The following is a 13,414-nucleotide window of genomic DNA, read 5'->3' on the forward strand; positions in this document are numbered from 1 at the left end:
TTGTTTTGTTAATCGATCTATTAGATGGGAGATTCCCTAAAGGTTTCGAACAACTCCTTAGGAAAACGTTCCCGATTCCACTCAAGACTTGCAGGTCCAATTTTGCCTCAGGCCAGGCTATATTTACCACCCATATGCTTCCCAATGGCTTGGAATAAACTGTAGGTCTAAGTGACCTCGGGAGTGCCAAAAAAAACAATAATAGAAAAAAAGAATTGGCGCTGCCCGGAATCGAACCGGGGCTAAATCGGATTCGAATGTGTTACCACAACGATTCGTCATACCACTAGACCACAGCACCTTTAGGCTAATTTAATTGCCCAATTCGTCTTATGGCTATTATTCGCACTTGCCAAAAATTTACAAATGCATACATAGCAAATGTTCACGTAATTCACAAGCCACCCGGCCACACAAGCCACCCGGCCACCCAACCACCTACTTCCTGTTTATATCTATTTTTTTCAACCAAAACGCCTTTATATTAATTATTCTACCTAACTGGGTATGTAGGGGACTTATGCCCTTTTTCACCGTATATAGAATAGGTGTCAGGATTTTAGGTGTATGCATTCATACATGCAGATTTCCAGAGTTTCCAATTCAACATGGAAAGTTCCAGTTGATGTTCCCGTTCTGCCATCTCTCACCGCCTTTATCTGATCTTCCAATTATCTCACATTTCAGCCTTCACTATGCTTTCTATCTACGTCAGCCTACATAACCAGAGGTTATTAGGCCTACCCCTCACTTCATGACGTCTATGACCTTGGGCAATCAGCACACTCATTCTAGATGAACTGAATATTTCTGTCTATAAATATGGCCGAAAAACCAGACTGAATAAACAAGAGCTTTCATCTCAATTATTCTCTTACTACCTTTCTCTCATAAAGGCAGACTAAAGAGACCCTTTATCTTTATCTTCATCCATCTTCCTGGGGTAAGCTACTACGCCGCAGTAGTAGCCGACCTCTACGGGAGGTAGTATTTCTCTCTACAAATATTTGTTCTAAGGACTGCCCTGCCGCATAGGGACCCTTAGGCATTTATTTATCTCTCTTATCGTCTATACTACCAATCCCGACAGTTTTAAAACCGCAAAACAACCAATATCAAGCGGTTGTAAGAGATGTGAGCTATGCGCTGGTATATAGAGAGGAATTATCTCATTTTCTGCGCAGATTTGGTCGAATTGTGGAGTTAAATGACTCCCGTGGCCATCAAGGACTAATAAACGATATCGGCCTTGCGTATGGCTATTCGTTGACGGTATAAATAGCTGTTGAAGCCATCGAAGGCCAATCTCGTCTGTCGTCTATCCATTTTGACTAACTTCGAAGCGCCAGTTATGTGGAAAGCCATCGGCCTAAGCTAGATTGTATAGTTTGGCCTTGAAGATAATTGTAGGCGGAAGCGCCCACCCAGAAGCGCTAATTGACTCGATTGTAGTCACCCACTCGCGATTTCCTGGCTGTAAAACTGATCGCCGACCGTAGTATTCCGCTCGAGTAATGACCTTTGCGGTCGCTGTGAGGCCCATCGCGAAGCCAGTCTCGTCAAAGTTGTAGATATCCTCCGGTAGGATACCGTATTGCTGAACCGTAGCTTGTACGGTATCAAACCACCCTTGAATAACCTTTGGATCCTCTTGTTTTGCTCGTTGATAGTCGTATCGACGGGAAAAGCGAGATTTTAGCTCTGAATGACGGTGGGTATAGTTATAGACCCATTTTTCGCCGACTGACTGGATTAGGGTTGAACCACGCTTTGCAAGCAAAAGATTCGCCATTTCTCGCACCATAGAGGGCCTAGGGGCTGCTCCACGCGTATCCATTGATAGTATCCATTTTTTAAGCGATTCCTCTTCAGTTTGGGTTAATTTATGGCTATTGGCGCGCGTTTCAGCGCGATATGTATGCCCGGTAAGACGGCGTTGAAGGGTAACACGAGGGACATTGAAATGCTCTGCAGCTTGACGGATAGTGCTGATTTCTTTATTTTTTATAGCTTGTATAGCTAATAGAAGACGGCCCTCTTGCTCCATAGAATTTCGGTCTGATTGAGCGCGTTTTGGAGGCATGGTGGTTGGTAGAAAATAGAAGGGCGCGTGTGGACGCGAAAAACTAGTTGGGTGGCCCACTCGCTTACATGGCCCACTCGCTTACCGATTACGTTACTATAGCCGGCCTAGGGGCTGCTCCACGCGTATCCATTAATAATATCCACTTCTTAAGCGATTCCTCTTCAGTTTGGGTCAGTTTATGATTATTGGCGCGTCTTTCAGAGCGATTTTGGTGGCCATTAATGCGGTCGGCGAGCGTAGAACGTGGAACGTTAAATTGGCGCGCTGCGTCTCGAATAGAGCTAATTTCTTCCTTTTTCATAGCCCTCTTATTCGATGGAATTACGGCTTGATTGAGCGCATTTTGGAGGCATAGTGGTTGGTAGAAAATAGGAGAGACGCGTTGGGACGCGTAAATTTAGTTGGGTGGCCGGGTGGCTTGTGTGGCCGGGTGGCTTGTGTGGCCGGGTGGCTTGTGTGGCCGGGTGGCTTGTGAATTACGTTAAGTAATGATGCCCTCCCTCGCCCATCATCTCACTAGCTCCTCATACTGCCCATGACGAACGACCACATTGGAATGACCTAACACAGATTAGTCCTCACATCAGAAGCTGCGACCGAGGCTGCTTTCTTGAAGAAAAAAAAAAGATAGAATCGTTAAGCTCCGATAGGGGGAATCGAACCCCCGGCTGCCGTGTGAGAGACGGCGATGTTAGCCACTACACCATATCGGACTGCTACGGTGGAGTCTCCTTTGAGTTTAGTTTTGACCCTTCCGGTTTAGCGCCACCGGTCTCTGAGCGTGCCCGCGCGTGGCTGTATACAGCCCTCCCCACCCAACAGCCCAGATTACTTTCTTTTTTCTTCGCCGTCCTCCTCCCCTTGAGGCTTGCAGGTGAGGCATTTTTGCTATTGATCTAGATCACCAAGCTCCTAAGCTGCGCTGCCCCTATTCCCCGTATGTGACGCGTCGGCTCCTCTGCGACTCGATGACTATAATCTGCGCTCTCCTCCCTCGTCCAGCCCTATTTTCTTCCTCAGTTCCGACCAAGGCACTTGAGATAAAAAAGCCCTTTCCTTAGTCCGTAACACTAATCTATAGGCTCACCGTCTCGGATATCAATCGGTCAGTCCGTAGTTGACCTCTGCGCATGCTCGCCCTACACTGTTTAGGGGATAATCGCCCAATGTAGTGAGGCTGTAAATCTACCTTAAGAGGCCGGCGGGGGAAGCACACCGCGAGAGAGCATTATCGATATTGGTTGATGGCGCTCGCCTTATTTAGACCCGAAGATGCTTCGGATCAGATTACTTAGCTTAATTGGCTAATCAGGCTGCCTCGGCCGTGATTCGCGTCAGCCGGTACTTACTTAGTTAGCGCAGTTCATGCGATTAACTTAGGGACAGTTTCTTTTTACGATGACTACAATAGTTCACAGCAATCATATCGAGACCCCAAAATGGCCTTCGGATGCACAACGTCACGAACCGACGCCATTAGTCTGCGTGCAAAGAGAGCCGTTCACGGAAGGCCCCTGATGACTTCTAGGCTGGCTAGTCGTACCCTTTGGGCAACAAAGCTCCTCGGCGGTCAAACCTTCGCAAGATTTGACATTCCGTATGGCTCTCTCGGTCGGTGGGAAGACGAATTTAAAAAGAAATATCTATCAATCGAGGTCCGACCAAGAAGAAACCTCGGGCACTCATGAACTTGCCCACTGCCGGGTTCTGCTCAGAATAATGACAACAATGAGTACTGAGCAGGATTGCTTGAATAATACCCAAAGTTCCGTTACTTGCTGGGTCCCTGGACGAAGGAAAGTGACAAAGGGCTGAAGAAGAAGTTATGCTGTGGCGTGTGGACAATAAGCAGTGTGTGCAGTAGTAGCAAATTTGAGAGATTAGGGGGGAAAAATTGAGCCGTCCTGGATTGAAAGGGTGTTTGATAGTCATTTCATACTTTTTTCAATTTCAAAACATGTAGAGTTTCTTCAACATGCCACCACCACAAGTCAGGAAAAAGGGAACAGAAAAAAAGAATTGGCGCTGCCCGGAATCGAACCGGGGCTAAATCGGATTCGAATGTGTCACCACAACGATTCGTCATACCACTAGACCACAGCACCTTGAATACTGAAAATTTTGCAGATCCTGACTACATAAAGCATAGGTTTATATCCATACTTTTCTCATGTCGATGAAATTCCTAGTTGGAAAGGTTTTATAACTTTATATCCCCATTGAACTAAACTTGCTAGTCTTACTAGCCTCTAAATAGTCCTTATAGGTGTAATTATTATGTAGGAACGTATGGTGAACTATACCTGGGGCAAAAACGGACAGGAAGGTGGGCTCAGACGTGGAAATTGAAAAAACAGGGAGTGGAAAAAGGCAAGTTTACTCAGTCAGCTGAAACTGAAGTTCTCATAAACCACGATTAGGTATAGACCAACTTCAATGGCGAGGCGAGTATTATGCTCCTCACAGGTCTGGCAGTCCACTCAGGGGCGTGCTAAGGGGTGCTTCATTCTTAATACCCCAAAATAGTGTAAACGGAGGTGACAGTGGAATGGCTACAAAGATAGCATGGTCTGAAATCGAAAAGTCGTGATCTTTTTCATATAATGGAAATTGAAGACTCCCAGAAACCACCCAGGACAAAATAACCGCTTTAAATACAATGTAGCAGATCAAGTAGTATTCGCAACGATCCGAGGGTGAGTCTTAAAGCATATCCTAAAAATAGCAGTGAGGGACAAATAGGGACAGTTGTAGTTCGTGCTTCATATAGTCAATGTCTGAAGAAATTTTCAGCCTCAGGTGCTGTGGTCTAGTGGTATGACGAATCGTTGTGGTAACACATTCGAATCCGATTTAGCCCCGGTTCGATTCCGGGCAGCGCCAATTCTTTTTTTCTGTTTTTTTTTTATTCTCACCTCTGCTACGACATAGAATAAATGTGTAGCTACTCTTAATCAACAAAATAATAGGGTGTTAATTTTTTGAAAAAATATACTGGTAATATATCCTTAGAAAAATAAAAGTGGGGAAGAAACAAGATATGGATATAAGTTCATGCTTAATGTAGTCAAGATCTGCAAAATTTTCAGCCTCAGGTGCTGTGGTCTAGTGGTATGACGAATCGTTGTGGTGACACATTCGAATCCGATTTAGCCCCGGTTCGATTCCGGGCAGCGCCAATTCTTTTTTCCTGTTCCTTTTTTCCTGTTCCTTTTTTTTATTCTCACTTATTCTATAACATAGAACAAACATGTAGCCACTCTTACTGATGATTTTACCGTTTTGTCCTCGGTCTTGGGCTGGCTCAGAGAACTGACTCACAGGCACCAGCCACAATCGACCAGCTGTGACTCTGATTGAGTCATTCAAAGAATAGGCTTCATTGGATTAAGTTTCGGGTCCCATCATGCGCCAAGACCGATCGGCTATACTGCTAAGCTTTCAGAAATGACTATACGTGATGTATTGAGAGTAGACTACGTCCTTGAAGGGGTATAAAGCCTCTTCATTCTCTGTTCACAAAATGACTATCATCAATCCTTATCGTCAGACTTTTATACAAGAAGCAATCATGGCGGCTGAGGCTTCTCCAAACGAATCAATGGTTTCAAAGATGAATAACGAACTCGAGGGTAATCCATCAAAATCGCCTAGTCCGACCATTAAAGTCAAGCCAAAGCATGTTAAGCATGTTAAGCATGTTCGCAGAAGCCCTTCTCCACCTGATCCGAGGGCCGGCAAGAACAAATTGCGACCAGCGGCAGGTAAGTAGTTCACGTTAATTTGGGAGTAGAAGATCAAGCAATTAACGGACCAGATATCATCAATCGCATCACCTGGGACGAAGAATTCAAACGTACCGACTTCATCATCGGCTTCGTGGATCGATTCGAAGGACAATTGGAGATCAATATGGAAAACTGGAAGAAGGAGTCAACGGATGAGGAGTTCATTCCACAACATCGCATCATATACATCAAGCATGTTGATGGAGAGGTTGTATGGGATCGAAGGAGACGCATCGACAAGGTTTTTACCAGTGGGAATTCGGCATTTAGCGAGTTGGCGTTCTTGATGTGATCTACTTCGCGTGGATAATGCGGTTGGTCGCGCCTTCCAAGGTTCCTGAGACCCTAATGCATTTCCATTCATTTCGTGTTTTCGTACTCGTAGTCTTCCAGGTTCCCTCTTCATTCTTCATCACATCCAAATTCTTGTTCATCTTGGGTACTTCATCATGGATTCATCCAAGTCCAAGCGGCCCTCACTTCCTCGTTTGGAAACGCGTATTACGCCTCCGCCGCGTCCGGCCACGATTTCGCTCCCTCTGGCGCCAGTGATTCTTCCAGAGACAAATTTGCGAAGAACAGAGACTGCGCCAGGACTTTTCACGGAAGTGACAAAAGAAGAGAATGTGGTGCCCATTGTGCGGTACATTCTGGACCCTAAGAAGGCCTTTTGGGTGACCGAGGAGAGCGTCGATGAAGCGCCGGTGGCTAAAAAGAAGACCCAGTATTACGAGGAAGTGTTTGGTCATCGCGGCTCTCACATTTCACCTTCGGAGCGTGTCCATCAGGACTCGGTCGTGGTCGCTGAACTCAAGACGAATCACAAGGTATATCTTTTCCTGCTTTTGACTTCGAATTGTGGTCACTGATTCCCGTACCAGGTCAAGGATGAGCAGTCTAAGCTTGTCGAGGATATTCTCTTCCGTCTTTCTCAAGTCTACCAGCGCCCGGAAAACTCCATCATGGTCACCGTCCAGCAGGAGACCTGCGTTCTCTTCGGTAGCAACAACACTCTCCCATCCTACTTGCTGACAGTATACGCGCTTCCCTCCCTTATCGCCCCGGTCACAAATCTTCGCAACACGACCCTCATCCAGAAGGTCTTGGAAGAACTGCTAGGCATTCCGCCTAGCCTCGGCGTGATCATTTTCATTCCCATCCCGGAGGCAAATCTTGCAACAAACGGCATGACAGTTCGAAGTGAGATTACGCAGTTGGAACGAAGCGATCAGGGTGACAGTCCCAACCTGTTCAAGTCTATTTCTCGAAGTATGAGCCGGCGTTTGAAAACTAGCAGCGGGCAGAGCGCGCCATTTGCCCTGGGGTCTGCCGTAGCGACCGCTTCACCATCGACACGCACTCCGTCCGAGGGCCCCGTATCTCCTCGGGACAGAGAGTGGGGAGCGATCAGGGAGCATGGTATTCGAAAGCGCCTGTTCCGATTGCTGAGGGAAAACCTGAAGCAGGAAGCCGATGAGAAGGAGGACAAGATGAAGGAGGACAAGGAGAAGCAGGCCGAGGAAGGGGCCAAAGAGAAAGAGGCCGCGAAGACAAAGCAAACCAAGGACATCACTGAGACCGGGAACATCGACAAGTAGGCATGCTGCTTTGAATGAGTGTTGGCTCTATTCCATTATTATTACCTTGTGTTCAACCTTGGAATCAACAAAGTCTGTTTGCCTCCCTTAGCCATCAAATGATTCAGGACGTTCTCCGAGCCTTCTTTGGGACTCGCCGTAGACCTGCTCAACACGGTCCCACCCTGGAGCCTAGTATACGAACCTCGTCTTCCTCAAACTACATCAACTTGCACTCTACATCTAAACCCTGTTGTCTGGAGGTTTCTGTCTACCTTATTTCCTCCTGATGTCTGCCACCAGTGGTGATACCGGGGTGATCGAGATCCCAGGTGATCTGTTCGACGCTCCTGAAGACTCGGCCCTGATCCGTGAGCTGCCCTCCCATTGAAGGGAAACCTCCAATTAACCGAGCCTTTGCTAGATGCGTGCAATGTCCAAGGTGCTTGGGGCGCGGGTATTGCCCAGGTGTTCAAACAAAAGGTGTGTTTGCTGATCGGCCGGCTCAACTCCATCTTCTTCCCACCCGAGACATCACCTTGCATAGCTAACACTGCTCTGCCAGTACCCTGCCGCATACCGCTATTACCGCAACCACTGTCAGACATACCGATATGGCATAATGACGCACTCCATCCTCAACTTCCAGCCTGGTGAAAGCACCATCACTGTGCGACTTCCGCTCGGCACGGCCCTAGTCATCCCGCCGCAGCCGGGAGATTGCAAGGGTGGTCGAAAGCGACATTGGATCATCTGCCTCTTCACGTCGCGCAGCTATGGTGTCCGAGTCGACTCGCCGGACATGATTATCAACAGCACCTCTGCGGCACTTAAGGACTTGAAGAGTCAGGTTGATTCTCTTCGGAATGATCATCAAAACGGTGGGTCTCCTGCGCCAGGGCGCCTTTACTCTTGTCGGTTCAATTCTGGTTTATTTGCGGTTCCTTGGGAGGAAACCCGTGGTCTGGTGGAGGACGTCGGTCTGGATATGACGGTTGTGTATCCTGCTGAGGAGACCGTAGGAAACGATGAAAAAGAGGGCTTATAAGGTCCACTGTCTATTTTACAAGGAGCAATTGAATTTCACGGTGATTCTTAAATGTATGGCTGTTTATAGCAGATACTATAGTTTAGTATATTTGTAAGTTGTGATATATTTTCATCAACGCTCACTTAACTATATCACAAATCCCGAATGTCGGCCAAAACAATACCAAGAAATGCGCAGTATTGCGACCAGACCTTGGAAGATCAATTAAAAATGACCCCAAGCCCCTGTTTCATGAAATGCTTTAGTTGCAACGAAGCTGGCGTGATTGACCTAGAATCACCTGATAACGCGTCGCGACCCGCGTTGCCAGCGATAGGCGTTGACAGCCCACGCTCTGTTTTATCAACCACCAAGCATTCTCCACCGGCACCACGATGGCCGGCGAACCTCAACCAGCAAAGAAACGCCGTTTGCCCTTCAAGCCACCAAGCCGCACCCCATCAACAAGCGCGGGACCATCATCTTCTGCGTCCAAAGCAGCCCCCAAAGGCAAGGCCAAGCAAAATACCGCCAAAGCCTCCTCTTCAGCATCAGCACCCAAATCAGCAAACCGCAAATCTACATCCTCCGCCAAGCGTCCACGCGCCGAATCCCCGCCCGCATCTGCATCCGCCTCCGACGGAGCTTCTGACTCAGACTCCGAGGCATCCAGTCGCAGTCGCGAGAGGTCGCTCTCCGAAGAACCGGATTACATCCTCGCGGAGATCATCACGAATAACCAGACCGAGGATGTCGCCTCGAGCGATCCTAAAATTCCGCCGAAATTGCTTACTCGACTCCTGCATCACCATTTCCAGAACGAGAAGACAAAGGTCGCGAAGGATGCCAATGAGGTTGTGGCCAAGTATGTCGATGTCTTCGTGAGGGAGGCTATCGCTCGTGCTGCATATGAACGGGCGGAGACGGACGGTGCCGGAGGTGGAAGGAGTATCGGCGACGGCTTTCTGGAGGTATGTCTCTCTTCTGTCGGGCTGTTGCGGCCGGTGTGCTAATACTATGGAACAGGTTGAGGACCTGGAGAAAATGGCGCCGCAGCTTACGATGGATTTCTGATCTACACAATGATGGATATTTTTTTACAGGCAGCACCGGAGCGATACGGCGTTGGAATCACTTTGATCTGTATTTTCGAGATACCAAATACCCTGACGCGACCGTTCATTCGACCTTCGTCTCTAGATATACTTGACCCGTAACATGGAGATATCCCGAGGGCTGTGATATGCAGGCGGCTTGCCTAGGCTGTGGTCCTCCATGAATGGTGGCACAGCATCGAAGCCGTTGGCATTGTGAAGCATCGCGATGTCATGGTTGACTCTCCGTGACACCCACGGGTTTGCAACATATGCGCTTTTCTTCTTGCTGAAGTGCGTGACGACCACCGGGAGTTGATTGTGCTCAGGGAGATGTCCCAGCATTGCGTCGTAATCGCTATTGGCGATATCGAAGACCAGGAAGGTGCGACTTCTCCATTTCTGGACTGCGAGAAGTCTTGTCTCGCTCGGGTCGGACGCTTTCCGCAAGGCGTTCCTCTTTAGCAGACGAGTGGCTAAAGGAATCAGTTCATCGGGAGAGTCGCGGGCTGTAGCGTACAGAGAGCTTCGCTGCGAGACGATTACTAGTACTCGAAGTGGACCTGGGTGTGACATTTTGACCTGAAGAGTATGAGTTGGATGATCACAGCGTCTTTGAGGGGTATTTAACCGAATAAAGAATCAGCAGAACTGGCAAGTATAGAAGTACAGAAGGCGTCAACATAGCGGGATTCCAGGCCTTTTAAGTGTCAGCGTTACGCCACCGACAGGACCTTCAGACTGTATATTGAATTGAACCTGACAAGTTGTCGAAGATGCATATTGATACCGAATCCTATTCGACGCCATCCAGTTTTATCCAGGACGAGTTGCATCTGGAACAGACGGTGTGGATGTTTCGGCCAAGCATTAAACTTCTGTACGACAGTTAGGCATCCGTACAGAAAACAGAACAAGATCGTAAACTCGAAGTTTCAAACCAATTCGATTTCTGACTGCAGTCAGGAATGTTACATGTTGTATGTCGCATGTCGGCGGGTGATAGCAAAGGCGGTCTGTTTTCATCCCGCGCGTCTTTTCTTTCTCCAACGCGTCCCTCCATCTTCAAACCGCCAGGTCTCTTTCGCTTCGTTTTCGCCATGAACGATGCGACGACTTCATTGCTCACTGAGCATTTTAGTTACACCCCTTTGGTACGTTTTCGAGCTCGAGGAACCCAATGAGCCCGCTGTACCCCTCGCTGCGCATTGTGCATGCGCGCCCCACCCCTTTACAAGTTGGCTGACCTGTTACAGTCTCTAATAGATGACATTATCAACTCGATCAATAATCTGATATACCAGGCAATCTCCGGCCTGGAGACTAGTCTTATCGCCACTCCTCCCGAGCGCTTAGGCTTTGCGCACGCCACCAACGGTTCTACTATCCCCGAAACCGACGAAGATGGTAACGTTCTTTACCCAGAAGCCAAGCTTGAGCTGGAAAATGGTCTGCACCAGCTGGAGACACTCCTGGAAGCCAATGTCGACAAGGCGTTTGACAAGTTCGAGATTTACCTGCTGAGGAACATTCTCACCGTACCCGAAGACCTGCTCTCATGGGTGAGGCTCAAGCATTATGAGGTACGTAAATGCAGTCGTACGACGAAAGAAAGCACTCCTGAGCTAACATATTTACTGTGTAGGGTCTCTCTTTCACTGCCTCGTCGGATACACCCACCCCAGAGACCATCAACGCGCAGCGCAAGAAGCTACTCGAAACGCGCAAACTCAACCGATCTCTGAAAGAGGAATGTGCAAGCAATGATGCGGTGATTTCGCAGCTCAAGTCGATCCTGTCAACCGTCGAGACCGCCAAACCCAATGGTGCAGAGGAGAAGGCCGCAAAACCGCTGGATCTATCCTTCCTGACATCTAGCCCCGCTGCTCGCCAGCTTCGCGTTGGCGTGGATGCTGGTTCCAACGTCAAGCACACGCCTCTCACGACGAACACGACCTTTATCCTCTCGCAACTTCCTGCGTTACAGGCAACCCTCGAGAATCTTCGACCGAAGTTGGCCAGTCTGCCTGGCTCAGGGGAGGCAATGGAGACAAAGTCCAAACGGGACGAACGGAAGGCGTACATCGAGAGTCGCATCAGACTCCACCTCGAACGGGCTGGACAGCTGGCAATGGGCGACGATGGCAATCCGGTTGTTGCTGGTCGCCGTATCGATATCTCCGAGGCACATGCGCTAGAAAATGTGGCCAATATGCTTACGCGGGAGCCCCAGTCCTCGTAGGAATATGTGCTACCAAAAGGAAACGGTCTTACTGGACTTGAACTTTTTTTGCATTGAATTTGAATCTATGAAGACCAGGTCACACTCCATGTGTTCTGGGTCTTGCGGAAGGGGACAACGTCGATCTGATCCGACTTGAGGATCTCGACAATCTTCTCGCCCTTCTTCTCGAGGGTGATGAATTCCTTCTGCTCCTCACCGATCTCATAGAAGGCCCGCCCGAATTTGCTCATGAATCCGGCGACGACTTCCTGTGTGATATCCTCGTCCTTGAGGACACCGTTCTCAACGGCCTGCTCAAAGGAATCAAGCACGACCTGAGTGGTGTACGGCTGGGTGAACACACCGGCGGCAATCTTCTCGCCGCCACGCTTGGAGGCAGATGGGTGAGGTGCGCTGTCAGAACCAAAGAAAAACTTGGGATTGCCGGAAGCTGCAGCCCGAAGAAGGGCGTCGCGGTCAGCGGGGGTCTTGGCCACGGGCTTGCAGAAGCAGAACGGGTCACCGGCCCACGAGTCGATGATAATGGACAGGTGGTGGGCAGTAATGGTACCCGCAACGGTGGGGCCGCACTTCTTCACAGCCTCAACGGCAGCAGCAGTGGTGCAGTGCTCCAAGATGATACGGAGCTTGGGGAATTTGGCGTGGAGCTCAAGCAGGGTGGGCAGGAACCGCTCTTCGGCCGACAGAACCGTGACATCGCCCTTGGAGGGGATTTCTCCGTGCAAGTTCAGGATCATGTTCTGGCGCTCCATCTCAGCGAAGACGGGGTAAAACAGCGAGTAATCGATGACACCTGAGCTCGAATTGGTTGTCACACCGGCCGGGTAGCTCTTGACACCGGTGATACCGCGCTTCTTTGCCTCGATGATTGTCTCGGGAGTGATCGACTCGTGCAGGTATAGCGACATGAGGTAGTTCACGTTAGGCTCAATGGCCTGCAGGCGCTTCTTGTAGTCCAGGGCGCGGTCGACGGTTGTGACGGGCGGGACCAGGTTGGGCTGTGCGATATCATGTTACATATCTGAGAATGGATCATTGTTTAAATCTCCTTACCATGACGAAGACCGTGTTCACGCCGCCCTGACGAATAGTGGGAGTAACCAGCTCCATCATCGGACCGTCGCGAAGGTGGACTGTTCCGGGTTAGTGAGCCATTGTCTGGGCCTGCGCACTATTCTCACGGCCATACCATGGAAGTCGGCCGAAGCCGGGAGCTTAGCTCCCTGCAGCTTTGACAAAGGCATATTGTCTGGGGTATATGGAATCAATTGAAGCAATTGAAGAAGTCAACGAGTGCCCCGCCTCGGTTTTTCTTTCTGCCAGGCGGTGGGGTCTCCCCGGCCGGATTTCCCCGCGATGTCATAGGATCGTTTTGTTGATCTATAGACTGAGATATGAAACTAATTTCTTGGAGAGGGTGTCGACTGGAATCATGGTCCTACCTGAAGATAAAGCCAAGTAATTTGACATCTTATCTGAAAAGACAAATAAATAGCAAGTCGGAAAACTCCAAAATAAGCACTAGACAGAGAGAGTACACCGCCTTGGTTGCGAGCGAATACATTATTTTCCTTTTCACTAATCTTCATCATTT

The 13,414-nt window shown here is 49.0% G+C and overlaps 7 protein-coding genes across 7 annotated transcripts; 5 read left to right on the forward strand and 2 right to left on the reverse strand.

Annotated features, from left to right (window-relative positions):
* Window positions 1-5,657: 5,657 nt before the first annotated feature.
* On the forward strand, window positions 5,658-6,166 carry N7498_005883 (DUF504 domain-containing protein; the record flags this gene model as incomplete). Its single annotated transcript, XM_058452945.1, has 2 exons — window positions 5,658-5,850; window positions 5,904-6,166. 2 exons carry the CDS (start codon window positions 5,658-5,660, stop codon window positions 6,164-6,166), a joined length of 456 nt encoding a protein of 151 aa, XP_058309483.1.
* Window positions 6,167-6,323: 157 nt separating this feature from the next.
* On the forward strand, window positions 6,324-7,472 carry N7498_005884 (MIF domain protein; the record flags this gene model as incomplete). The annotated part of the gene is made up of 2 exons (XM_058452946.1): window positions 6,324-6,701; window positions 6,756-7,472. 2 exons carry the CDS (start codon window positions 6,324-6,326, stop codon window positions 7,470-7,472), a joined length of 1,095 nt encoding a protein of 364 aa, XP_058309484.1.
* Window positions 7,473-7,740: 268 nt separating this feature from the next.
* On the forward strand, window positions 7,741-8,499 carry N7498_005885 (phosphatase; the record flags this gene model as incomplete). Its single annotated transcript, XM_058452947.1, has 3 exons — window positions 7,741-7,822; window positions 7,876-7,934; window positions 8,017-8,499. The coding sequence occupies 3 exons, from the start codon at window positions 7,741-7,743 to the stop codon at window positions 8,497-8,499; spliced, it is 624 nt and encodes a 207-aa protein (XP_058309485.1).
* Window positions 8,500-8,876: 377 nt separating this feature from the next.
* Window positions 8,877-9,555, forward strand: N7498_005886 (CENP-X/MHF2 family protein; the record flags this gene model as incomplete). Its single annotated transcript, XM_058452948.1, has 2 exons — window positions 8,877-9,452; window positions 9,508-9,555. 2 exons carry the CDS (start codon window positions 8,877-8,879, stop codon window positions 9,553-9,555), a joined length of 624 nt encoding a protein of 207 aa, XP_058309486.1.
* Window positions 9,556-9,677: 122 nt separating this feature from the next.
* Window positions 9,678-10,151, reverse strand: N7498_005887 (uncharacterized protein; the record flags this gene model as incomplete). The annotated part of the gene is made up of 1 exon (XM_058452949.1): window positions 9,678-10,151. The coding sequence occupies one exon, from the start codon at window positions 10,149-10,151 to the stop codon at window positions 9,678-9,680; it is 474 nt and encodes a 157-aa protein (XP_058309487.1).
* Window positions 10,152-10,675: 524 nt separating this feature from the next.
* Window positions 10,676-11,817, forward strand: N7498_005888 (MIND complex subunit MTW1; the record flags this gene model as incomplete). The annotated part of the gene is made up of 3 exons (XM_058452950.1): window positions 10,676-10,729; window positions 10,832-11,158; window positions 11,221-11,817. 3 exons carry the CDS (start codon window positions 10,676-10,678, stop codon window positions 11,815-11,817), a joined length of 978 nt encoding a protein of 325 aa, XP_058309488.1.
* A 65-nt stretch (window positions 11,818-11,882) lies between these two features.
* N7498_005889 (dihydroorotase) lies at window positions 11,883-13,064 on the reverse strand (the record flags this gene model as incomplete). The annotated part of the gene is made up of 3 exons (XM_058452951.1): window positions 11,883-12,818; window positions 12,874-12,953; window positions 13,010-13,064. The coding sequence occupies 3 exons, from the start codon at window positions 13,062-13,064 to the stop codon at window positions 11,883-11,885; spliced, it is 1,071 nt and encodes a 356-aa protein (XP_058309489.1).
* Window positions 13,065-13,414: the final 350 nt, after the last annotated feature.

The sequence above is a fragment of the Penicillium cinerascens genome, assembly GCF_028974065.1.
Source record: "Penicillium cinerascens strain IBT 15544 chromosome Unknown contig_5_segment0_segment0, whole genome shotgun sequence".
NCBI classification, from domain to species: Eukaryota; Fungi; Ascomycota; class Eurotiomycetes; order Eurotiales; family Aspergillaceae; genus Penicillium; species Penicillium cinerascens.